Here is a 25,215-nt window from a genome sequence, read left to right on the forward strand (position 1 = left end):
TATAGTCAAACATCTGATTAAGCTATTTGTTGAATATACAGTTGTTTTAAATTATTCATCATGTGTGGCCACATTCTATCACCATAGCAGCTTCATCTGTTCCCCAGTAAGTGAAGCCATGATAGTTAAGTGTGATACATACATTTACATACTTGGGGGGATAGTGGACACACCACAGGCACAGATGAACAGAGGCTAATTCTAGAAACAAAAGCAAAGCAGGAAAAAATGTTGATAAGAAACCATTTAGAAAATATTTCTTATAAATGTCTTCTGGTTTTATATGTCAGCTGGTTTCCTTATCAAAGCTAAATCAAGAGTTGGAAATAAATTGTGTTTCAGGTTATGAACTGGACACAATAATAAAGAAGTTAACTGTTGCTAACTGTTGATGTTGATGCCTAGAAACTGAATTAGTCTCAAATAAAGTGGGGCAACATTCACTGAATTCATTGAAAGTTGTCATTCTTTCCAAGCCATGGGATTCCGTTAATACAAATACTATTCCAAACCCAAGAAGAAAAAAGAATATCGATACAACATTAGTGTCTTTTACAAAAATTTCATGTGCTCAGCATACATGCTCAAGTATTAGTCATTCTCTTATTTATACAATAAAAAATAAAATAAAACAGCAACTCCTTAGGGTAGGGATGGGCAATTAATTTTCCCAAGAAGCCAAATGAGAAACTGGGAGTATTGTGGAAGGCTGCCGACACTGCCCTGCCCCTGCCAACACAGTTCCCCCACCAATGTCCCTGCGACACCCATGCCAACATCCCACCCACCACTGTGGGCCAGAGAGAGACAGTTGAAGAGCTGGATGTGGCCCATGGGCTATAAAATGCTCAGGTCTGCCTTAGAAGAATCCCATGGACTACAGATGGATAACATTTTAGAAGAGAATTCATCCAGTTCTGGTCACTATAATTAAAAAAAATGCAGAAAGAATGCAATCTCAAACTGAGATTGACAGGATTTATAATCCATTTTATTGTGGACGTTTCAGTGGAGGAAAAGTGCCCCAAGCTAAGGTTCACCTTTATACGGCCTAAAACAGTGGCCTCCAACCTTTTGCGCACTAGGGACTGATTCCGTGGAGAAAGGTTTTCCATGGACCACAGGGAGGGGGCATGGTTTTGCAAGCTTCCTGTATTCGCAGATGGGGCTTCAGTTGTTTCTGCGGTCCAGTCGCTGGCCTGCTGCATACCGGTGCTGGTCCACAGACAGGGGGTTGAGGCCTAAAAGACAAAATATGAACTGGAATCCAAATTCTTCTTTCCCAGGCAAACCTCTGTGACTTTTTAAAGGGATGAAATTCAAGAAGGAAAACTACACAGCAAGAGAGATTTTGACCCAAGAGCTGTGGCACATGATACCAAGGTCCCTTCCAACTCTGTTATTCCATGTTCTGACCCGTAGGCAGCTACTCAGATTAAACAAATGCAGGGATTGCTGAAATGCACCTACATGTGATAGACACGTGGCATTTATTTGTCCAAAAGAAATCCATGCAAAATTGGGCCTTTTCATATGATGATTTTTTTCTCCGTCTTGTTTTTTTAAGTCTAAGTTTGTGCTTAGTGGGGGGAAAAATTGTGCATAGCTAAAAAGAATTGATGGATGGATAATCCTCTTCAGCTGTATTCTGCTGCTCTATCTGGAAGCCAACCATGCAAAATGTTTCCCCCCCCCCAAAGAATGCCAGACCTACTTATATAACTACAAGCAGTCTGCAGTTCCTTTGAGTCATACAAACAACTAAATGTTTACAGACACAGTGAATGCATCCAATTCATCTGCTTTGAAATGGCCACAAACTAGTTAGAGCTGGTAGTTATTTAACAGCTATTAAAATTCACAAGGTTGTATGTATTCCCCTTAAATGTCTTATGGTACAATCATCATATCCAATGGAAAAGAAAAGAAAAAAGAAAAAGGATTCCAAAATGCTGGCATCATTTTTTTTAATGGTTTTCTGCCCTAAGAAATGCTCTCATAAGAATTTGTCTGAAAGAAGTCTTTCTGCTTATCTCAACATGGTTTTCTGCTCTGACATAGTATCTTTCACTTCCATTAATGAATGTTATTCACTCCAACCTCCACACATGTTGCGGCTGAAACAATCAAGCATTCTTAAAAGAAAGCTTTGGAGGGGACACTGGTTGCATTTCTTCACAAGTTCCTGTTTCAAGACTGTTCCCATCTTATCCGAGAACAGCAGGAGAAGAGAGATGTCTAAAAACAAGGAATGCTTGCAAATTTGTATTGCATGTGATTGACTATAAACATAGCATGCGCTTTAAAATGTAACTCATGGAACATATGTAACAGATATCAGAAATAGTTAAAAGCTGGACTCTTATTGATTCATTCCTCTCTCACTAAACCTTGGTCCTTTGAATTTCACTCCTCATTCATTCAGCCACCTGCTTCTTATCACTTTCAAATATTGAGCACCATGTGGTATAACTATATTCTTCTAAAATAACTAATTAAAAAAACAGTGCATGAGTGAGAGGTAGGGTAGTGGGCATATCCACTGTTCTGTCTGAACAGCTTCCTCTTATATACACTCAAACCACTGGATGGAAAACCTTATTTAGATGCAGCTTATGGTCTATTATTATATACTTCTGTTCATAAGTGTATTTCCATCTACATTCATTAGATCCATGTGAATTTATAAAATGCTGATTTCCTCTCCCCTTGCTTATTGCTGCTTACATTCATGTCTGATCACCATTATGTTTAGGCATAAAATATTTTTAAAATTCTGACTGAACACGTTGCGTGAACCTGGCAGTTCTACTTTAATAAACCAGTTTAGCAGACTAGGACTTTAGATGACATATGAAATCGACTAAACACTCATGTACCACAGAGAAAGAGACAGAAAGGGCAATTCCTCTGCCCTTAAAAATGTTAATTTAAAAAAAAAGGGTGCCAAGCAGGGTCAAGATTCTTATTAAAGGGGCCAGAATTTTATTTTTCCTCGCCTTTTTTTTAATGGAGATTTTTAAATATCAAAAGCAAGTCAATATTTGAATTCGTGAAGGAAAACTTCAGCATAAGGTGTGGTTCCACATTGACTCTTTCAGGAGAAAGAAACAATAGCACACCTCCTGCTTTTAAGTGCGGTATGGATGTGTCATTCTTCCAGAAACCGGAAGAGTTGTTTTCTATGCTCGCTTCTGAAGATCTTAGAAACTGGAAAGTGTTCAGTCCTTCAACCCTGCTCCCTAGTTGAGTTTAATTACAAAGCCCACAGAGGGAAACAAGTATTCTGATTAATAGGCAAGGTGGAGTAAACCAGAATGAAAAATCTGGACGTATTTCCGCCTTTCTTATTTTGCCTCCTTTTCTTCTTATTCAGGAGGTAGGAAGAGAGAAGAGAACACATATAAGGAAGAACTATTTCCATGAAGGAATTCTGGTTAATAGAAATTTATCATCTTGAAAAAGTCTGGTCCAATCTGACCCAGGCTTCAAACTGAGAAGGTGGCCAGCAGGGCTTTGCATTAAAATCATATCATATATTATTCATGTTTTGCACTATATTTTGACTTCTTCCAATGATGTTGTCATAATGCATTCTAAAGGGACAAAGGAAGCTAATTGTCTGGAAACCCCAGTCTGGTTTCAAGTCACTATTGTAGCTCACTTCCTAAATTTACTACAAGTTGTACGTAACATACAATTACACCTGCCAATGTCTAGAGGTCAAACTGGTATGAACAAGCCAAATGCTTTATGTAGGAGAGCTGACCAGAGCATCCATGTTCTCAGCATTGCCAGCACCCACCCACTGTACTAGTTTCTTAAAATCCACAATGAAGCAGCTTCAGTCTCAAAACATTACAGGTAGTCCTCGATTTACAACCCACAAATGGGTCTGGAATGTTTATCGCTAAGCAATGCAGTCCTTGCATTGCACTTAATTTTTATGACTTTTTTTGCCCTGGTCTTTAAGTTCATGGTTAATAAACAAATAGAAATACTTCCCCCATTGACTTTGCTTGTCTGAAGTCCCCTGTTTTTATTTATTTAGCACATGTTAACAATTGTTAAAAAGCACATCACAGTGACACTCCCAATGAGCAAATATGAAACGATTTACTTTATTTACAAATCCAAAGGTAGACTATTTATATAGTTAATACAAGATGGAGTTGCAAACAGAAATTCTCAGGGTTCCCCCCCAATCCCCGATATGTGCTCATATGGGGACAGGGAAGAAGCCTCCCCAAATGTATAGGAATCGTACACTTGGGTGTCCCCTGAGTAATGACACAGTCAGCCAATACTTCCACAATGGCAGCCGGACAATCCTTGTGATGACTTAAAGCACATCACTGTGTGAATTCCCCCGAGAAAATTGCAAATGATGAATCACGTGACCCTGGGATGCTGCAACTGGCATAAATACATGCCAGTTGCCAAGTGCTCAAATTCTGATCATGTGATTGCAGGCACACAGCAACAGTTTTAAGTGGACCCATCGCAAGTCATTTATTTCACTGCCATCATAACTTAGATGTCATTAAACAAATTGTCTTTAAGTTGAGAACTAGTTGTAGTTCCATATTTCCCTAGACACTTTTCGCTGGTTTCATAACTCCAGGTACGCTGTTGTGTAACAGACTGAAAAAGAAACCTAAAGTTACCAAGTTTAGGATCAGGTTGGATAAGTCAGAAACTTCACTGCTCTTGCTAGTATGTGGCAAAATTAAGGATTAGGCAATGCTGGCCAATGAAATTCAGAGAAGGTCCTGTTCCACCCATTACATCATTCTTAATGGTCACCAAGTTTGGGGTGGCGTCTTCTATCCCTAATTATTAGTTTCTGAGATACTCTGCATTAGCTCAGTCTAGCTTGGAAGCCTCCAAGTGCCATGGTGGTGCAGTGGTTAGAATGTAATACTGCAGGCTACTTCTGCTGACTGCTAGCTGCCAGCAGTTCAACAGTTCGATTCTTACCAGCTCAAGGTTGAATCAGCCTTCCATCCTTCCGAGGTGGGTAAAATAAGGACCCAGCTTGTTGGGGTCAATAGGCTGACTCTGTAAACCGCTTAGAGAGGACTATAGAGCACTGTGAAGTGGTATATAAGTCCAAGTGCTATTGCTGCTATTGCTCCTGGGACTTTCCATAGAGGAAATGCAGATTCCTTCTCCTTCCGTTTTCCAATCAACACTTCTTGCTGCATAAAGGAGCCTTGCCCCAACGGGAAAACCCAAGGATGTTATTATAAACTATTAAGCCTTCCTTCATGCCTACCAGCCACCACTGACTCAGGATGGAAGTTCCAGGCTGGAGAACACAGGTGTGAAAGGGGCCCATGGCCCTGACTTGAAGAACTGATACTCACCCTTCAATGAATTATTTGGGCAGCTATCAACATTAGAACCGCCACATATAAATAATATGCTCACAAAACTACTGTAAAACATGTAAGTTAAATGTGGTCAAATAGGTATACGCATGTCGTCCAACTCTGTTAGTTGTCTTTGGAATTTATACCACATTTACAAAGCCAGGATTAAAATCAGGCAATTAGATAATCGAGCCCTAAGTATAAATGTTCCCTGGGCCCAAGCCATATCACAATAGGAAGCATGTGAATTTCCCTAGGGACAGCATTGCAGTTAGAATTGATGCCTCTCCCTTCCAGCCATACCCTGGATGGAGCCTGGTGATAAATGCCTACTAAAGGCGATAGGGAGCACACGGAGGCTGGCCTTGATAGAGCTACCACACCCATCATAAAGAAAGCCAGAGAGCAAATCAAAATAAAGCCACTGTCCAATATCTCAAACAAACCATGAAACATTTCCATAGCAGCAAGCAAAATGGAGAACCTCCCATTCCTATTAACAACTACAGCTTCTTATACAGGAGACCCCTGAGGAAATCACCTAGGCCAGTGGTTCTCAAACTGTGGTCTACGGACCCCGGGGGGGGGGCAATGTCGTCACAGGGGGTCCAGGAAAGATTAAATAAATGTTATGATTTTAATCTTAAACCTTGGTGGTGCACAAAATGTATTTAGAGGGGGTCTGTGGTGAAGAAAAGGTTGACAAAATGACAACCGCTGAGCTAGGCTTATTCTGGACAAAGTCTGTGTCACAAGTCACATAATTACGTCAGCTAAACAGAAACACCAGAGAGCCTCTGAGCATGTGCAGAAAGCTTGCCAGCAGAAGTAATCGCTCACACACTGCTTCCTCGTATGGACCTGGGGCAACAGAACTACAGGTAGTCCTTGACTTACAACCACTCATTTAGGGACTATTCAAAATTACAAGGCCCCCGGGGAAAAAAGTGACTGGTGACCATTTTTTAAACTTACAAACTTTGTAGCATCCCCATGATCATCTGATCGATATTTGGATACTTAGCAACGGACTAAAATTTATGATGGTCACAGTATACCTCTGTGTGTGTGTGTGTGTGTGTGTGTGTGAGTGAGTGACATGTGATTCCTTTCTGCGACCTCTTGACAACCAAAATCAATGGGGAAGCCAGGTTCACTTAACTGGATTCCTAACTCATCAACTACAGTGATTCACTGAACGACTGTGGCAAGAAAGATCGTAAAATGGGGCAAAACTCCTTTAACACATGTCTCCCTTAACAACAGAAATTTTGGGCTCAATGACGGTCATAAACTTCCTAATACTACGTTTTACAAGAGCAAGACGCTCCTACACCCCATCTGTTGAAACAGTCTAGATTCCCATCAGCCACGTCAAAGCTCCAGGCTTTCTGGCACCCGCTGAACGCCCGTTCTGCTTTTGCCCGTCGCCGCGGTGGATTTCCGAACGAAAGCAAACACCAACGGGCACAAAAACCCCTTCCAAAGGGAACGGCGCCCCTTTAGGTTTGTTATCCAGATTAAAGCGAAACGCCCTGAGAAGTTTCTGCGGGGCTCGGCTGAAGCCAGGGCGAAAGAAAAATAAATTAAATAAATGCGAAGCCCTTAAGACTCAGTCCCAGCGGACCAAACGACTCCGAGAAAAGCCCACCGGCGACCCCAAAGCCTTTAAACCACTTTTTCCAGACTTACCTCCGCAACCGGCTCGCGGTTTCGCCCCACCAAAGAACTTTCGCCCCCCTTGCTCGCGTCGAAGTTCGCGACAGTCCTCGGAGAAGGAGGCAGGGCGGGGCGGGCAAAGGAAAAAGCAGAGGCGGGCTCCGGACCACGCCCTCGCTTGCCTAAAGTAACCCTCGACGGACCAGGCGCACACAGGAGGCGCCCCCAAGAGGCGTGGTCAGGAAAGTGCAGGCGGAAAGTTTGTTACGGAATGGAGACGCTGGGCAAGAAACCGGAAGGTCCTTTGTAAACGGAAGTGTCCGCCCCGACGACCTGAGAATGGGCAGCGTTTCTTATTATATAACAGATATATATATATATATATATATATATATATATATATATATATATATATATATATATATATATATATATATATATATATATATATATATATATATATATATATATATATATATATATATATATATATATAACTGTTATGACTGTTATGGCTCAGACACTGTAACTGGTGCTCTCGGAGATGGTGGGCTACATGCCTATATCCCTGGGTATACTGGCTGGGGGTGATGTTGAGTTGTAACCCACCCAGAGAGCATCAGGAAAAGGAGGAGTGTTTTGGTGGTCAGAAATGGTATAGGATCCCCTGCTTGAGCAGGGGGTTGGACTAGATGGCCTACAGCAGTGGTTCTCAACCTTCCTAATGCCGCTCCCCCTTAATACAGTTCATGTTGTGGTGACCCCCAACCATAAAATTATTTTCGTTGCTACTATGTAACACGGGGAGCCATAAAACCTGGGTGGGTGTGGCCAACTCAAGATCACTCCCACCCAGTCACATGACATCCCCCCCCCCTCCAGAAATGCCTACCAAGGTTTCATGGCTCAATGTTTTCTGTGAGAATGGGGTCTCTCTCCTCTTCCCCTCTCATTTCTGTTTTTCTCTATTTTTCCTCTCCCTTTCTCTTCTTCCTTTCTTTCCTTCCCTTTCCCTCTTTCTTTTTCTTTCTTTCTCATTGGATACAATAGCAAATCCAAAATAAAGTTATTAATTGCTGGATATTGCTTCTCTGTAATCTTTTCATAGTGAACTCTTAAGTTGATAGTCATGTTGGCTCAGGAACTCTGGCATTGAAGCACGCAAGTCTTAAAGCTGTCAAGTTACAAGATCCTTGCACCCCTAACCCTTTAGAAAAAAGCCCCCAGGGGTGTTCAAACTTGACAGCTTTAAGACTTGTGGACTTCAACTCCCAGAATTCCTCCTCTCGCTTCATCTTGATGATGTGTAGACGGGCGGGGGAGGGAGCTGGAACCGGTTCTAAACGGCACTGTAGATTTGTGGAACCTCTTCTATAGAAGAGGTTAGAACTGGCAGGAACCCACCCCTGATGCATTGACTACCTAAGGTGGGTGCAGACACATTCTCTCTGGTTCCTATGGATGTTCAAGGCCCCTTTGCATTTTGGCAGGAGAAGAAACTATACTCTCCCACAATGCCAGAAAGCCATCTCTCCTACTTCTCTTCCCAACTCATGAGTGGCAGGCAAAGAAAGAAGATCAGGATGAGAAGTGAATCTTTTGGTACCAGTATTTTCCAGCACCAAAATATCCTGATTTCTTACTATAGAAAACAAAAGAAAGTAGGTGTCCTACGTTGGTTTTTGATGCTATCTGATGCTATTTTGATGCTGGTAGTGAAAGAACTGCTCTGCTTCATTTCTCTCCTTCCATGAAAAACAGTAAGGTGGGAGGGAGAGTAGCTCCTCTGATGTCTGTCCTTTCTTCCAGTCTCAGAGAAATAACTTTTGTGGGAGTATAGAAAAAAATGGATATACAGATGGGTAAGTGAGCTCCAGACCCTCTTTCTCATTGTTGATCAATCATTTTTAATCAGCTGACATAATGAAAGTTTTGTACTTCTTGAACAGAGAATTGGATGAATGGTATTGGAATGAAATGCACTTGAGAGTTATTCTCTCTCAACCCTAGGAAGGAAACAGTGATGAACCACTTTGGAAAATGCTACCAAGCAAACTCCAGAGACTAGTCCATGTAGTTGCCAAGAGTCAATGCTAACTCAAAGCATTAAAAAAGTTATGTAAATAAATACAGTGTTAAAGTCTGATGTTTTAATTTGAAGAAAGCTATCTTCCTATTTCAATTTCATTCTTTTAAGGGAAAAATAGTCTTTAAAAAGTCAAATAGGGCAGGAAATCTGTAATCATAGAATAGAATAGATAGACTAGAATAGTATTCTTTATTGGCCAAGTGTGATTGAATACACAAGGAATTTGTCTTTGGTGCATATGCTCTCAGTGTACATAAAAAAAGATACATTCGTCAAGAATCATAAGGTACAACACTTAATGATAGTCATAGGGTACAAATAAGCAATCAGGAAACAATCAATATCAATATAAATTGTAAGGATACAAGCAACAAAGATACAGTCCTGCAGTCATAAGTGGAAGGAGATGGATGATAGGAATGATGAGAAAATTAATAGTAATAGTAATGTAGTCTTGGTGAATAGTTTGACATTGTTGAGGGAATTATTTGTTTAGCAGAGTGATGGTGTTCAGAGAAAAACTGTTCTTGTGTCTAGTTGTCTTGGTGTGCAGTGCTCCATAGCATCGTTTTGAAGGCAGGAGTTGAAACAATTTATGTCCAGGATGTGAGGGGTCAATAACTATTTTCATGGCCCTCTTTTGCCTCTTGCAGTGTACAGGTTCTCAATGGAAGGCAGGTTGGTAGTAATTGTTTTTTCTGCAGTTCTGATTATTCTCTGAAATCTGTGTCTGTCTTCTTGGGTTGCAGAACCAAACCACACAGTTCTAGAAGTGCAGATGACAGACTCAATAATTCCTCTGTAGAACTGTATCAGCAGCTCCTTGGGCAGTTTGAGCTTTCTGAGTTGGCGCAGAAAGAACATTCTTTGTTGTGCTTTTTTGATTACGTTTTTGATGTTAGGTGTCCATTTTAGGTCTTGAGCTATGATAGATCCTAGAAATTTGAAGGTCTCTATTGTAGTAGGTCTAGTATTGTAAGATGTAGTATGGGAGGGTTCCTCCTAAAGTCTACTACCATTTCTATGGTGTTGAGTGTGTTCAGTTCCAGATTGTTCTGGTCGCACCACGAGGCTAGTTGTTCAACCTCCCGTCTGTATGTGGTTTCATCGTTGTCTTGAATGAGATCAATCACTGTTGTATCATCTGCAAACTTCAGTAATTTAACAGATGGGTCGTCTGAGATGCAGTCATTGGTATACAGAGAGAAGAGAAGTGGCAAGAGCACACAGCCCTGGAGGGCTTCTGTGCTAATTGTACAGGTATCTGATGTGATTTTGCCTAGCTTCACCTGCTGCTTCCTGTCTGTTAGGAAGCTTGTGATCTACTTACAAGTGTGTTCAGGTACTGCTAGCTGATCATGTTGCCTAATTCCTATTCTACCCAACTAGGTGCTGGATGCTGCCAGCCTCTATCATATTTTAACATACCAATTAATGTAGTTCCCAAGAACTTCTTTTTATTTTGCCTTATATTGTAGAAAAAGTTGAACTAATAGTTTTCTTATGATTGCAACTGGAAAAAGGCATTGCCAGAGGGAGCTATTGAGCTAATTTAGAATACTTTCAAAACTCCTCTTTGCCTCTCTTCTTCCAAAAATTCTTTTTGATTACAGATCCCCCACATCTCATACAGTTTGACTTGGCATAAATGACATGTGAGCTTTTCCATTTTTATGAGAGGTAGAAAATTCCAGAACAGGTTTCGGCAGAGTGATTCTTTTTAGATATTGCCAGAACCTTACTGTGTTTCTATAAAAAAATTTAAAATAAGAAAGCCTAGATTTATGTTAAAATCAGTATAGAAACCTTACTTATGTGACTGCCTTTTCCTGATTGTTTCTACCTGACCCATCCAATCTGGCAGTTACCATCAGCCAAGGAGTGTCAAAGAAGGGCCTTTTCTGCTGTGGCACCCATCCTCTGGAAGATATTCCTTCTGTCCAAGGGTGGGTTCCTACTGGCGTTGGTACCAATTCGTTTTGCGAGCCTCCAGAGGCTGGGGGAAGCAGTTTTTGCCCTTCCAGAGCAGGGGTGAGTTCCAGCAGGCACTACTGCCAGTTCGCTCGTGTGCGCGGTGTGCGTGCGTGCACACTTTGCGCACTTGATGTCCTCATGCATGCATATGTGCAATACAATTAAAATTGTTCTGCACAGAAGCAAAAAACAGGATGGTGTCACCGATGGCGCCGCCTGGAAAACTGGTTCAGGGGTGTGGCAGGTCTAGGTCACTGCTGGTTCCAGTGACCCAGGCCACCAAACTACTTCCAGTTCGGCCGAACCAGTCCAAACCGGTAGGAACCCACCACTGTCCCAGAGGCTCAAGGAAAGCCTCCAGAGCCTGGGGAAGACAAAAATGCTGCCCCCCCCCCCCTCGGTGGTGCAGGAGGCGGACTAGGCCACGCCCACCATGAAAGAAAGAAAGAGAGAGGGGGGGGGAGGGAGGGAGAGAGAGAGAGAGGGAGATTTCCAAATCCTTCCCCCTTCTTCTGTCAGACCAAGATAAATGTTTACACAGAGGATGTGCTTTCAGGAGCTGTTGATATTCTGTGAAACCACTTACGGTAACACTGAAGGTTTCCCTGGGCCAGCATATCTGTTGATTTTTGATAGCTTTGATGATTTTGTAGAATTTGAAACACTTGCTCTTTTATGATTTTTTTCCCATTCCTTCATTCTTCTTTCTTTTCTTGAGAGGTTTGAGTTACTTTCCAAAATATTGTGGGTCTAATTATCTTTAGAAAGCATAAAGCATAAGAGTACACAAAATTGAGTACATTATAAAAAGTATTTTACATTATATTTAGTTAAAATAGAGTCATATAAATAAAACAAGATGCCAAATGTCTTTTTTATTACAAAAGATTAGAAACTCACATATAGAAATTTGGAGACTGCTTTAGGATCAGTCATAATATAATTCCTGTTATCAAAGAAGAAGTAATATTAGAGGGAAATGGAGGAGAACTCTAGAAAAGACTGGTTAAAACCGACCACATAACATTTCCCCAAACGTTTGCAATTGGTGATACTAAAGCCACAGCACAGACTTGAAAATCCTGAACAGTGGTGGGATTTAGCCAGTTCGCAGCTATTTGGGACAGCCAGTTATTAACTTTCTAAGTAATTTGGAGACCCGTTTGTTGGAAGAAATCTTATTTTGTTTTGAACCCCTTTTGTGACATTCTGACAAGCAAAGTCAATGGACAGCCAGATTTCACTTAACTACTATGCAATTAACAATTGCAGTGATTCACTTAACAACTATGGCACGAAAGGTCGTAAAATAGGGCAAAACTGACATTTAATAAATGACTCACTTAGCAGCAGAAGTTTTGTGATCAATTGTGGTCGTAGGTTAAGGACTATCTGCAGTGATGTGCGGTGAAGTTTATGGCTGGTGAGGCAAAAAGAAAGAAAGCTGCTTTTGCCCGCCCCGCAGCTATGTCCGAAATAGAGGCGTCTCACACCCCACAGCTATGTCCGACCCAGCTGCGGGGCACGGACGCCTCTATGTCAGACAGAAGTGGCGGGGCGCTTTCTTTCGGCTTTTGCCCGCCCCACAGGGCAAACACTTCCACCTTGCAGGTGACGGAGCTGCAGGCCACCAGGAGTACATCCTCCCGCAGCAGAAGAGCGCTGGTTCCTACTTCAGAAGGATGACTTGCTGCGACCCGAAGGGGTGCAAGTTGTAGACCTGCACCATGGCTCCAGCTCTCCCAGGCTCCGCACCCAAAATCAACTGTCTCCTGTGTGATCCTTGCCTCGTAGCCGCTGCAAAGGCTACCGCTCCCACAAAGGGCCCCGCCTCAGGCCGGTCAGCTGGAAGGAACACCCCCAATCCAGCCACCGCTTCCCGTGAAGGCAGCCTCTCTATCAGAGGCTGCTTGAAGCCATTTATACCAGGTGACAGGGCTTAAGGCTGCAGCCTGCAATCGTTTACCTTCTCCCCGAAGGTGATCTAGTTCTAAGCGTGGCTTTAAAGTCCTGGCACTGCGCCCACCATAGAGCGCTCTATGGCGGGCGCAGCGGCATGGCTTTAAAGTCCCGGCGCCGCACTGGCCATAGAGCGGGATGCATCCCACTCTATGGCGGGCGTGTCGGCAGGGCTTTGAAATCCTGGCACCGCGCCGGCCATAGAGCAGGACACATCCCGCTCTATGGCAGACGCGGTGGCAGGGCTTTAAAGTCCCAGCGCTGCACCGGCCATAGAGCAGAACGTGTCCTGCTCTATGGTGGGCGCGGCAGCAGGGCTTTAAAAAATTAAAAATAAAGTGCCAGCCCATGCACCAGTAGAGGTGGGTAAAACACACACACACACACACACACATTACTTATAATAATACAAATTACAATTATTTACAAATTACAATAATTTTGAATTCCTCCCCCCTCCCTCCAACGCACATACCTTTTCCAGCTGTTTCACAGAGGATTTCAACTCTTCTCTTATCTGCCATGATGAAAATGTAAAAAATGTAAAAAGAAAAAAGCAAGAGCTGCTGAAGTAAGGCTGGGTTAGCTGCTGCCAGAGTCTCTAATGGATGACTCTGCTTAACTGTTTAAAAAAAGCCTCTAAAAAAGGTGCCCTCTACAGGAGGAGACGAGAGAACCATGTGCCTCATCTACATAAGGAATTTTTCGCCTTTTAACCCTTGCTTAACTCTGCTCAAGTGATCATAAAGATAGACTAAATGAGGCACATGGTTCTCTCGCCTCCTCTTGCAGAGGGCACTTTTTTTAGAGGCTTTTTAAAACAATTAAGCACTAAGCAGAGTCATCCACTGTGACTCTGGCAGCAACTACCTCAGCCTTTTACATTTTTTTTTCTTTTCATGATGACAGTGGTGAGGCCCTGCCTCCCCTGCCTCCCCTGAGTGCATGCCATTGACTACCTGTATATATATATAGACTCCATAGTTCGAATGCTAGGTGATTGAGGTCTAGCTGTTATTGTTCCTTTTATCGAGAATGAGGTAATTATTTAGCTCATTTGCTCCCCAATCATTGTATTAAATATAATTAATACATTATATGCCAAACCAAATATGATCTGATTTGATTGAGTGCAGGGAACTAACATATTAGTGGAAGAACTGGCATGATTTAGACCAGGGGGATATACTATAGATTAAGTAATACTGATACGTCATGTTGTAGAAAAATTTGTGCAAGACAGAGAAAACCATTACATTTAGTTTTTGTAAGCTCTGGGGGATTGTGTACATATTTTAGATAGTGAGGGGCTTTTGTATCTCAGAAACTGGATTCAGGTGTTTTTTAAGTTATTAAAATGAAATGGCTTGGGAAAGCACAAGGAAGTGGCGGTAAAATTCTGATTGTATGTAAGAATTGTGTGACAGGAAGATTTGAAACTAAGTACAGATATAACAGATGAATATGTATGTATTAAGTGTTCCAGCTTTGAAAAATGCACAGAAAGGGACCATAACTTACTTGTATCACATCCCTATGAAAGCAGGTTCTTACTAAGATCAGGTCATTTATTCCTTTAGTTTACTATGTATATTTAGTTTAACAATAATAATCCTGGAAGAGCAATCATAATCATATCAGAAATCTTGAGAAGCAGAGTTTGTTCGTGTTGTGTCCTTCCGATGCAGCCAGCAGGCGGGGCCAGAGCTGCAGGCTCCTGATTGGCCCAGGTGCACCTGCCGGCTGGCGGGAAAATCACTGGCCACCTATTGGCCAGCCGCCTGACAGCTGTCATATATAAATAGCTGTCAGGCGGCCTGAGCACTGTCCGTGTTCTGAAGTTGTTCTTGCTGTTGCTTGTTGAATAAAGTCTTGTAGCACCTCACTGCTGGTCTTTGTTTAACCAAGATGGGGAACCATGAAACCATGACAAAATGTCTTGTACAGGCCCACCAGCTTTGGCTAATTGAGTAAGCCCCAGTTAAAACACAGATTTGTATGTTTATACCAATTCAATTCAAAGAGGAAGTGGCCCTATCCCCAATTTTCCTGAAAATAAGACCTCCCTGGATAATAAGCCCAATCGGGCTTTTGAGCACATGCGCTAAAATAAGCCCTCCCCAAAAAATAAGGCCTCCCTGAAAATATTGCAACACAGCAGCAGCCATGAGGTGACCACGCTCGCCACCTCCTACCTACACCTAAAAAATATAAGATCTTAAAAGAAAATAAGACACTGTCTTATTTTTAGGGAAACACTGTAGTATTGTCAGAAGAAGAATTTGAGGTTGCAAACTAAGCCAGAGTTGTGCAAGAATAATTAAAAAAGGAAAACCAGACAGTTGTGAGGCAAAGAGAATTATTTTATTCCCAAAAGCAAAGAGGTCTGCCTATGGGGGTAGATACCTAGAACATGGGGTAGAGAAGGATTATTTTATAGGGAAGCTTGTCCTGGGTGTGGAAGTGTGTTCGTGCTGCTTTTAGGATGACACTTGAAGGGCATGGGCTTGTGTGTATGCATTGAGGAGGTGAAGGGGTTGATTAGATCAAGTGATTTGGGTTGAGTCTGTTCATTTGAACTGTGAGCATTATAATTATGTTTACATTGTGTTAACTGAGTGTTGTGTGTTTGCTTATGTATATTTGTACTTGAAATAAGTGTTTAATTCTTATGTTTGTGTTTAAAGGCTTTCAGAGGCTCTTGATCAGTAACTCTGTGGATCCTGGATTAGTTAGCATATGATTCCCTATATATTTCTACAAATTATACAAATTTATACATTCTTCCCACAGTATATATTTACAGGAGAACAAATATTTAAGGTACTTTAGAGGGGTGGGTGGAGGAAATATTGTCATTTTATGCAGTCTGGAACAGACAAAGCATCAACAGTAATTTTGACATCATGTCAGCTTGTCATCTTATCAGCTTACTCCATAAATAAACAAAACACCTTGACTACAGCATGCTCTGTGCTTTGCAAGTCCAGAACATTGCATTATGATCCTTATAAAGTTATTTACCCATTGAGTAAGAAATGGATTTCCCTTTCTGGTAAAAACTCCTACATCACAATTGTTGCAGAATAAGGGATTTTAGAGTAAGAATTTCCCAAGAATTTCCCAAAATCAGAGAAAAAAAGGGAGGAGACGAGAAAGCACCTCACTCTATAAATACTTGCAGTTGTACCACCCAGGTAGGAAATCATAGCTCGTTTTACCTCAACTGTATCAAAGGTAAGATTCAGCTTTTCTCACACACATTTTTTATTCATTATGTGGTATTTATACAATAAATATACAAGAAAACTTTCTTATTTATATATCTTATATTCTAAATTAAAGGCTTAAGATTACTATGTCAAAGAAAACAAGGTTTTAATGATATTGCTGTGTTATAATTATAATGATTAATATTATTTTGAATTATTTCATATTCCTTAGTCAGAATATATTAGAGAAAAATACTATAGAAAGAATTAGGGAGAGCAGTTGTAGTGTTTCCAGATGATAGTGGACCACACGTTCCAGCATCTATTAACACTGGCTAGGCTAGAGGCTTACACTTTTTCTATCTTTTCTATTTAAAAATCAGAACTTTCTTATTGGGAGCATTTCCCATTATAAATATAGAGAATTCTTAAAACATAATGTCACGAAGAGTCTAAAGCAGAGTTAAGATAATGGTTTTACTAACAATAGTAATAGCAGCAGACTTATATACCGCTTCACAGTGCTTTTACAGCCCTCTCTAAACGGTTTACAGAGTCAACCTATTGCCCCCAACAATTTGGGTCCTCATTTTACCCACCTTGGAAGGATGGAAAGATGAGTCAACCTTGAGCCTGGTGAGATTTGAACTGCCAAATTGCAGGCAGCTGACAATCAGCAAAAATAGACTGCAATACTGCACCCTAACAACTGTGCCACTGAGGCTCATATTCTATACTACAATATACATTTTAATTGATCTTAATATATTGAATATCTCAGAATATTAAATAGTATTATGTACTTAGGTGGGTCTTCCAGGCTCACTGGTCACAGAATCTTGTGTGAAAATCAAAAGAAAAGATACTCTGAACAGCTAATGACCCAGATTTCCAACTCTTGATTGCAGGCAATCTGTTTCCAGAAAAACAATGAGAAAAATAATCTTGTGTGTACTTGCTGTAATGCTTTGGTCACAAGGTAAGTTATCAGTTATGATCACTCAACACTGACCATTCCTCTTTCACAGACCCAGTCCCTTCCTCTTAAAACTGAGATGTCCTAGATTGGAGGTCCTACATGCAGAAGCTAGCAGAAGCATGTTTGAGATCAGAGAGAGATTTGGTGGTACTTGGGGTACAATGGTCAACAGTGGCTAATTCTGCCCACTCCTGGGCTAGTATGCCCAATAATAAGCTAGCATACTCTCTCCTCCTTTTCCTCATTTGATTCAGTTGCTTCACTGCAGTTGTGAGAACCTATTGTTAAAGTGTTGTGTGTGTACAATGGAGCTAAGTCAAAGATCTTTTCCCTGCCCTGCCTAAAGCAATATGGACTTGACTTTTTAAATTTTCATGATCAAGGAATGCCAAAAGACTCAAAGCATATTATTTAAATATGGCAGTTTCCTCATCTCTTGCTTTTAATGTTTTTGTCTACTGCTTCTCGCTATAAATTATTCTTTAGGCTATGTATTGTCTGATCTCTATACTGAACTCTATACCCCTCAGACAGGGTTCGCAACTTGGGAGTCCTCCTGGACCCACAGCTGACCTTCGACCATCATTTGACGGCTGTGACCAGGGGGGCATTTGCCCAGGTTCGCCTGGTGCGCCAGTTGCGACCCTACCTGAACCGGGAGGCCCTCACAACAGTCACTCGGGCCCTTGTGACCTCTAGGCTGGAATACTGCAATGTGCTCTACATGGGGCTGCCCTTGAAGAGCATCCGGCGACTTCAGCTAGTCCAGAATGCGGCCGCGCGAGTGATTGTGGGCGCACCTCGGTTCGCCCACATAACACCTATCCTCCGCGAGCTGCACTGGCTACCTGTTGATCTCCGGGTGCGCTTCAAGGTGCTACTTACCACCTTTAAAGCCCTCCATGGTAGTGGATCTGGGTACTTGAGAGACCGCCTCCTGCCAATTACCTCCCTGCGACCTATCAGATCGCATAGATTAGGCCTCCTCCGAATTCCATCCGCCAGTCAGTGTCGACTGGCAACTACACGGAGGAGAGCCTTTTCAGTAGCAGCTCCGACCCTTTGGAACGATCTCCCCGTGGAGATTCGTACCCTCACCACCGTCCAGACCTTCCGCACAGCCCTTAAGACCTGGCTATCCCGTCAGGCCTGGGGATGAAGATCGTAATCTATCCCCACCCGAATGATGAATGAATGGTGTGTACTATTTTATACTCATGTAATGTTTATGTTCATCGTTTTTGTGTCCCCCCCCCCCTATACTTTGTAAGCTGCCCTGAGTCCCCTCAGGGAAAAGGGCGGCCTATAAATATTAATAAAATTCTAAATTCTAAAATCTAGTATCTGTCATGGACCATCTGTCCTCCTCCATTTCTTAAAACATGTCAGAAATAACAACAATGTAATTTTTAATCTGCTAGGCAGGAAAGTTGTAAATATAAAATTAGTTTAGTTTAGTTTAGTTTTATTAGTCTTGTCTGCCGCCCACTCCCGAAGGACTCTGGGCGGCTTACAATAACAAAGGAAGGGGGTAAATAGATAAATAGACAAACAACAATTTAAAATACACAACATTCATAGTTCCCATGGGGCTGGCTATTTCAACAGCCCCCCAGCCTGCCTGAACAGCCAGATCTTCGTGGCTTTGCGGAAGGCCGGGAGAGTAGTAAGGGTCCGGATCTCCACGGGGAGCTCGTTCCAGAGGGCTGGAGCTGCAACAGAGAAGGCTTACCCCCGGGGAGCTGCCAGCCGACATTGGCTGGCAGATGGGATCCAGAGGAGGCCTAGTCTGTGCGATCTGATCGGTCCATGGGAGGTAATTGGCAGGAGGCGGTCTCTCAGGTACCCAGGTCCGATGCCATGTAGGGCTTTATAAGTAATGACTAGCACCTTGAAGCGAGTCCGGAGACTAATGGGTAGCCAGTGCAGTTCGCGGAGGATAGGTGTAACGTGGGTGTACCTGGGTGCACCCACGATCGCTCGCACGGCTGCATTCTGGACTAGCTGAAGTCTTCGAACACTCTTCAAGGGCAGCCCCATGTAGAGCGTGTTACAGTAATCCAGTCTTGAGGTCACAAGGGCGTGAGTGACTGTCTGAAGGGCCTCCCGATCCAGGTAGGGTCGCAATTGGTGCACCAGGCGAACCTGGGCAAAGGTCCCCCTGGTCACAGCCGATAAATGGTGTTCTAAAGTCAGCTGGGGATCCAGGAGGACTCCCAAATTGCGAACCCTCTCTGAGGGGCCTATAATTTCAGCCCCCAGCCTGAGAGATGGAATACTTGGCCAATCTTTGGGAGGGAACATCAGTAGCCACTCGGTCTTGTCTGGATTGAGTGCCAACTTGTTTACTCCCATCCAGACCCTAACAGCCTCCAGGCACTGGCACATCACTTCTACTGCTTCGCTGAGTTGGCACGGGATGGACAGATACAACTGTGTATTGTCCGCGTATTGGTGGTATTTGATCCCATGCCGGCATATGATCTCACCCAGCGGCTTCATGTAGATGTTAAATAGGAGGGGGGACAGGACCTAACCCTGCGGCACCCCATAGTTGACGGGCCTTGGGGTCGACCTCTGCCCTCCGACCAACACCGACTGCAACCTGTCCGAGAGGTAGGAGGAGAACCACCGAATAACGGTGCCTCCCACTCCCACCTCTTGCAACCGCCACAGGATACCATGGTCGATGGTATCGAAGGCCACTGAGAGGTCAAGGAGCACAAGGATAGAGGGGTGACCCCTATCCCTGGCTCGCCAGAGATCATCGATCAGCGCGACCAAAGCAGTTTCCGTGCTGTAACCAGGCCTGAAACCTGACTGAAAGGGATCCAGATAGTCGGTTTCATCCAAGGACCATCGGAGTTGAGAGGCCACCACTTTCTCAACAACCTTCCCAACAAAGGGCAGGTTGGAGACTTGACGATAGTTGCTCAAAATGGCTGGGTCCAGAGATGGTTTCTTCAGGAGGGGTCTCACCACCGCATCCTTTAGGAGAAGTGGGAAAATTCCCTCCTGGAGAGAGGTGTTAACTATCGTCCGGATCCAGCCGTGTGTCATCTCCCTGCTGGTCGAGACCAGCCAGGAGGGGCACGGGTCCAGTATACAAGTGGAGGTACTCACCGCTCCCATGGCCTTGTCCACTTCCTCAGGAGAGACAAGTTGAAACTCAATCCATAAAGTATGCTCAAGACCTTCCCCCGGTACCTCGGCTGGTACCGTGCAATTGGAGTCCAGCTCTCTCCGAATCCGAGCGACTTTATCCGTTAAATACTGAACAAATTCCTCAGCTCTACCTTGTAAAGGGTCATCCGCATCCCTCCCTTTCAAGAGGGAGTGGGTTATTCTAAACAAGGTGGCTGGGCACGATTCAGCAGATGCAATAAGGGCGGCAAAATGCAAACATTTCGCCGCCCGTATTGCCACGAGATAGGCTCTGATAAAGGCTCTCATCAGTGCTCGGTCTGACTCAGATTTACTGGCCCTCCAGCGGTGCTCTAGGCGTCTCTTTTGGCACTTCATCTCCCAGAGTTCCTCGGTGAACCAAGGGGGCCTCCTGGATCCGCTGCCTCGGAGAAGTCACAAAGGCGCAATCCGGTTTAGAGCCCGCGCCGCCGCTGTATTCCAGGCAGCGACTAAGGACTCCACCGGATTGTGGACAAGAGTGTCAGGTATCTCTCCAAGCGCCGTCTGAAATCCCAAAGGATCCATCAGGCACCTGGGGTGGAACCACCTAATCGACTCCACCTCCCTACAGTGGGGGATTGGTTTCCGAAAGTCAAGCCTCAGTAGGAAGTGATCAGACCATGACAAGGGCAAGGTCTTAATGCCCTTCAACTCTAGATCACGTCTCCACTGCTCCGAGAGGAATACGAGGTCAAGCATGTGACCCCCTGAATGAGTCGAACCCCGAATTACTTGGGTCAAGTCCATGGCTGTCATGGAAGCCATGAACTCCTGTGCCCCATCAGAGCGTTCACCAAGTGTAGGCAGGTTGAAATCCCCCAGAACCATAAGCCTGGGGAACTCTACCGCCAACTCGGCTTCTGATTCGAGGAGCGAGGGGAGGGCTGTTGCAACGCTGTTGGGAGGTAGGTACGTTAGCAACAAACCCACTTGACCACCAAGGTCCAACTTCATCAACAGGGACTCACACCCGACAAGCTCCGGAGCAGGGATCCTACAAGTAACTAAAGACCTTCGGACGATGACCGCCACTCCCCCACCCCTTTCCTGGGGTCGCGGCTGATGAAGCACCTGAAATCCTTCTGGGCACATTTCAGTGAGGAGGACTCCTCCCTCCGGGCCCAGCCAGGTTTCAGTAATACATGCCAGGTCTGCCCCCTCGTCTAAAATTAGGGGAGCTTTGTGAACCACAGACCTGGCATTTAGCAACAACAGCCTGAGACCAGGGCCCTGACAGTTCTCGCCATCTGGCCCTGGAGTGGAACTAGCAGGGCTGGAAGGAGGGATCTCTGTGATGTAGCGAACCCTCCTTCCCCGGTAATGGCTAGCCCTGAAGTTCCCGTCGTACCTGCCTCTCCCCATAGTGACCGTAATGCTCTGGGCCACCCCCGCGCCCGTAGACCCCATATCCCTCCCCCCACAGCCTCTGCTCCTTCCGGCAGGCGATTTTTGTCACTCATTCTGGGACGGGAGGTAGGCCTGGCCCCCCCTACCACTTCTGCAATAGCACTCAGTGGAGGAGGCACCAGGCTGTACTCTCAATCCTCTCATACATACACAGGCACTCATCCATGCATTCCCCACGTATGTTAATTAAACACAAAAAATACAACAATATGAGGTTAAAAAGGTGGGTACAAACATCAGCCAGGCACACTATTCACACTACATTCCTAAAATGTGCGGAGCACTGCGCAAGTACGGTTAAGATAGTCAATGGTGCGGAAGGAGGAGGGAGAGCTGCTCCGCACAATACTGAAAGTGCAGGAAAAAAGAAAATAGAAAAAAATAAGAATATAGTATTTTTAGTACTATTTTTATTACTATTTTTATAGTACTTTATTTCTGGGTCTGTTGTTCCAAAATATCCTTCAACATGTTCTATGTTAAAATATTTTACTCCATTCTGAAATAGGAAATCAAACTTAAACTTTCTTCTGATTAATTGTAATCTTTACTTTGTTACCCATACTGTCCAAGTTTCAAAGTCCCATCCTAACATTGTCCCACAGGAAGAATTCTTACAATTAATTCCAAACTCATATTTGAAATCAATATGGACCTTTATTCCATTTATAAGTTTTCAAATCAAAATTCTAATCATCCTGCTTTTTATTTTTATTTTTAAAAAAAATATTGAATGTGTATTTTACAGTTTTTTCACTAGGGGTAGGAGACTCATATGTGTGTTTAGGCTTGTTGATCCCAAAGTTTCAAACAGCTGAAAAGCAGTTAATAAACAATTTTTAAATATGTTTTGAAAAGGAAATAGAACACAAAGTTTGAGCAAGATGGCTATTCTCTCTTCTCCCATAGCCATAAACATGCCAGAGGACACTGTCTTGTGGTTCTCTTAAAAGGAGCAATTGTCTGAAGCACTTATGGGTAATCTCAAGTCCTCTCCTTTTCTGGAGTGGAATTATAAAGAGCGGTCAACTGTCTGGCTTTTCATTCAATCCTGATCAGCAGTTTCATTTTTTAACAGAGCTGTCTTCAGTTTGCCATTCTCTCCCCCCACTTCCCCCAGGTCTGAATTCTCAAATCTTACTGAATTTGAAATGGAGATTTTGAAATTACCAAAATCTTTGCTGAAAATAATTTTCAGCATTTTTACTCCCAAATACCATTGGTGTAATATTAGCTAAAAGATAGCTGATGGAAATTAGAGATTGAGTTGCTGTTTTGCCTCTTCTCTTTCAGCTGTGGATGCTCTGGAATGTTATTATTGTCCCAATGGAGGAAGATGTTTTAGCACAACTACCTGCTCTAGTAATCAAGACCAATGTATGTCCATATTCTTTGCGGGAATTGGTAAGTATAAGTGTGAAAAATTAATTATATTTAGTTTTTTAATTTTGGGGGTGGGGACAGGGACTTCAATGAGCTTTGAAAAATGCTATGGTCAATCATTAGCAGAAGGAATCAGTTGGGAGAAAATTCCAACACTACAAACTGCACAAACCTTACAAAAGATGAAGCTCTATGAAGGATGCTATTTTCCACTTGAGTTGCTAAGCCTTTTTCAAAGATAACCTTATTCCATAATGGTTGGGTGGAATGTAGTCACCTTCTGGAAGGTCCCACAGATAGATGAATCAAATAAATGAGCTTCAAACATGGAACATAATGACCCTTGGTTTGAATCTGAAATGAACTCAGTATGCTAACCAATTTCCCAAATTAAAAACAAAATGTTTTTTACCCCAACAATATGATGATTGAATTTTCTTCTGGAAATGGTCACAGGGTACATTGCTTTCTGAGTCCTGATCTTTACTAGCTCTATCTGTGTAAGGGCCATAGCCTTCACCTTAAGAAGCCCAGGAGTTCTGGGGTGGGTTTTATTTCAACTTCTCTCTGAACCTAGGCAATAGGTTTTTATTATTGTTATTAAGCCAGCCATTGTCCAGGGATCATTTGGCCCAGGATGCACCTTTCAGGATCAAAAGAACCCTAGGATACCTAGCTTCCACTGCCCATCAAAATTTGCATTAGTGTCTGAGGTATCCAAACAAAGAGAACTGACTAGATTATTCTGGACCCTGGAACAAAGGCAAATGTTGCCCTAAGTATTGCTCAAGAAGAACCACAAGGGACAATTCTTTATCAACAGTTTATGCAATAGCAATAGCAATAGCAATAGCAGTAGACTTATATACCGCTTCATAGGCCTTTCAGGCCTCTCTAAGCGGTTTACAGAGAGTAAGCATATTGCCCCCAACAATCTGGGTCCTCATTTTACCCACCTCGGAAGGATGGAAGGCTGAGTCAACCCTGAGCCGGTGAGATTTGAACCGCTGACCTGCTGATCTAGCAGTAGCCTGCAGTGCTGCATTTAACCACTGCGCCACCTTGGCTCTAATGTTACTAATTTCTTCAAGTTCAGTCTCCTCTACAAGACTTTGATGATAGTGCAAGCAAAATGCTTAATAGTGGTATTGCCAATGCATTTCCAGACAGCCTGCTGATTTTTTTCAGATATTGGGGTTATTTTCAGGGGAGCAGATAGGTCCTTTTGAGATCTCACCACCTTGTCCCAGTCTCAGTCTTGCTATTCATGTGAAACATGTTTTTTTCACATGAAAGAACCAAGAATTTCAAATAATGTGGATGTACTGAATGCTTGGCCCAGCTTCCAAAATGAAGGAAGGGTAATCCATCTGGAGCTTCCATTGTTAACAAAGAACAATGTTGGTGAAGTGAAAAATTAAATTTATTTTTTTCCATAAGCAACCACAATGGCTTTTTTTCTGTAGGATTCCAGCCACCAAGGTATGCTAAGAGGTGCGGCTCTCAGTATGAGTGTCAAGTTCTGAATTCAGTGCCAAATGCAGGAGTTAGAGCCGTTTGTTGTGGCTATGACAGATGCAACCGTTAGTGTTCACTTTCAACTGGAGACCTTCTCGATGACATCATTGGCTTCAACTGATTGCATTGTTTGTGATTTGTCTGAAATTGAAGAGCGATTTGGAATGTGTTGCTCAGTAATATTCTCAATCCGTCCTATATGAATGGGAAAATAAATAAAGCATGTCATCTTTCATTGTGAACTTTGAATAAAGATTTGTTTTTATCTATCTTGTGTCTACACCAAATCATGTTTTTGGAGTTTCCTCAGGTATTGATCATGTTGCACCAAAAGCTAACACAAGTGTACATAATATGCCTGAACATCACAACACTATGCCAGTTATCAAAACTCAAGATGAAAAGGAAAAGACGAGCTTTAACATTATTTCACAACAATATGCATGCTCATATCTCCATCATTTTTCTTACTCT

The 25,215-nt window shown here is 43.0% G+C and overlaps 2 protein-coding genes across 4 annotated transcripts in view; one reads left to right on the forward strand and one right to left on the reverse strand.

Annotated features, from left to right (window-relative positions):
* Positions 1-7,322, reverse strand: part of LOC116510484 (protein lifeguard 3-like) — a 52,987-nt gene extending 45,665 nt beyond the window's left edge. Inside the window, exons 1-2 of one of the 3 annotated variants that reach the window (XM_032220090.1) lie at positions 7,068-7,322; positions 1,072-1,241 (exon numbers count right to left, since the gene is read on the reverse strand). The gene's annotated coding sequence lies outside the window, so the exon portion shown is untranslated. Of the gene's footprint in view, positions 1-1,040; positions 1,242-7,067 lie in introns of all 3 variants that reach the window. The other 2 variants (XM_032220080.1, XM_032220072.1) reach the window with 2 other exon arrangements.
* An 8,866-nt stretch (positions 7,323-16,188) lies between these two features.
* On the forward strand, positions 16,189-25,011 carry LOC116522958 (CD59 glycoprotein-like). The gene is made up of 4 exons (XM_032238082.1): positions 16,189-16,293; positions 17,177-17,247; positions 23,134-23,244; positions 24,690-25,011. The coding sequence occupies exons 2-4, from the start codon at positions 17,199-17,201 to the stop codon at positions 24,809-24,811; spliced, it is 282 nt and encodes a 93-aa protein (XP_032093973.1). The 5' UTR covers positions 16,189-16,293; positions 17,177-17,198; the 3' UTR covers positions 24,812-25,011.
* Positions 25,012-25,215: the final 204 nt, after the last annotated feature.

The sequence above is a fragment of the Thamnophis elegans genome, chromosome 1 (genome assembly GCF_009769535.1).
Source record: "Thamnophis elegans isolate rThaEle1 chromosome 1, rThaEle1.pri, whole genome shotgun sequence".
Lineage (NCBI taxonomy): Eukaryota > Metazoa > Chordata > Lepidosauria > Squamata > Colubridae > Thamnophis > Thamnophis elegans.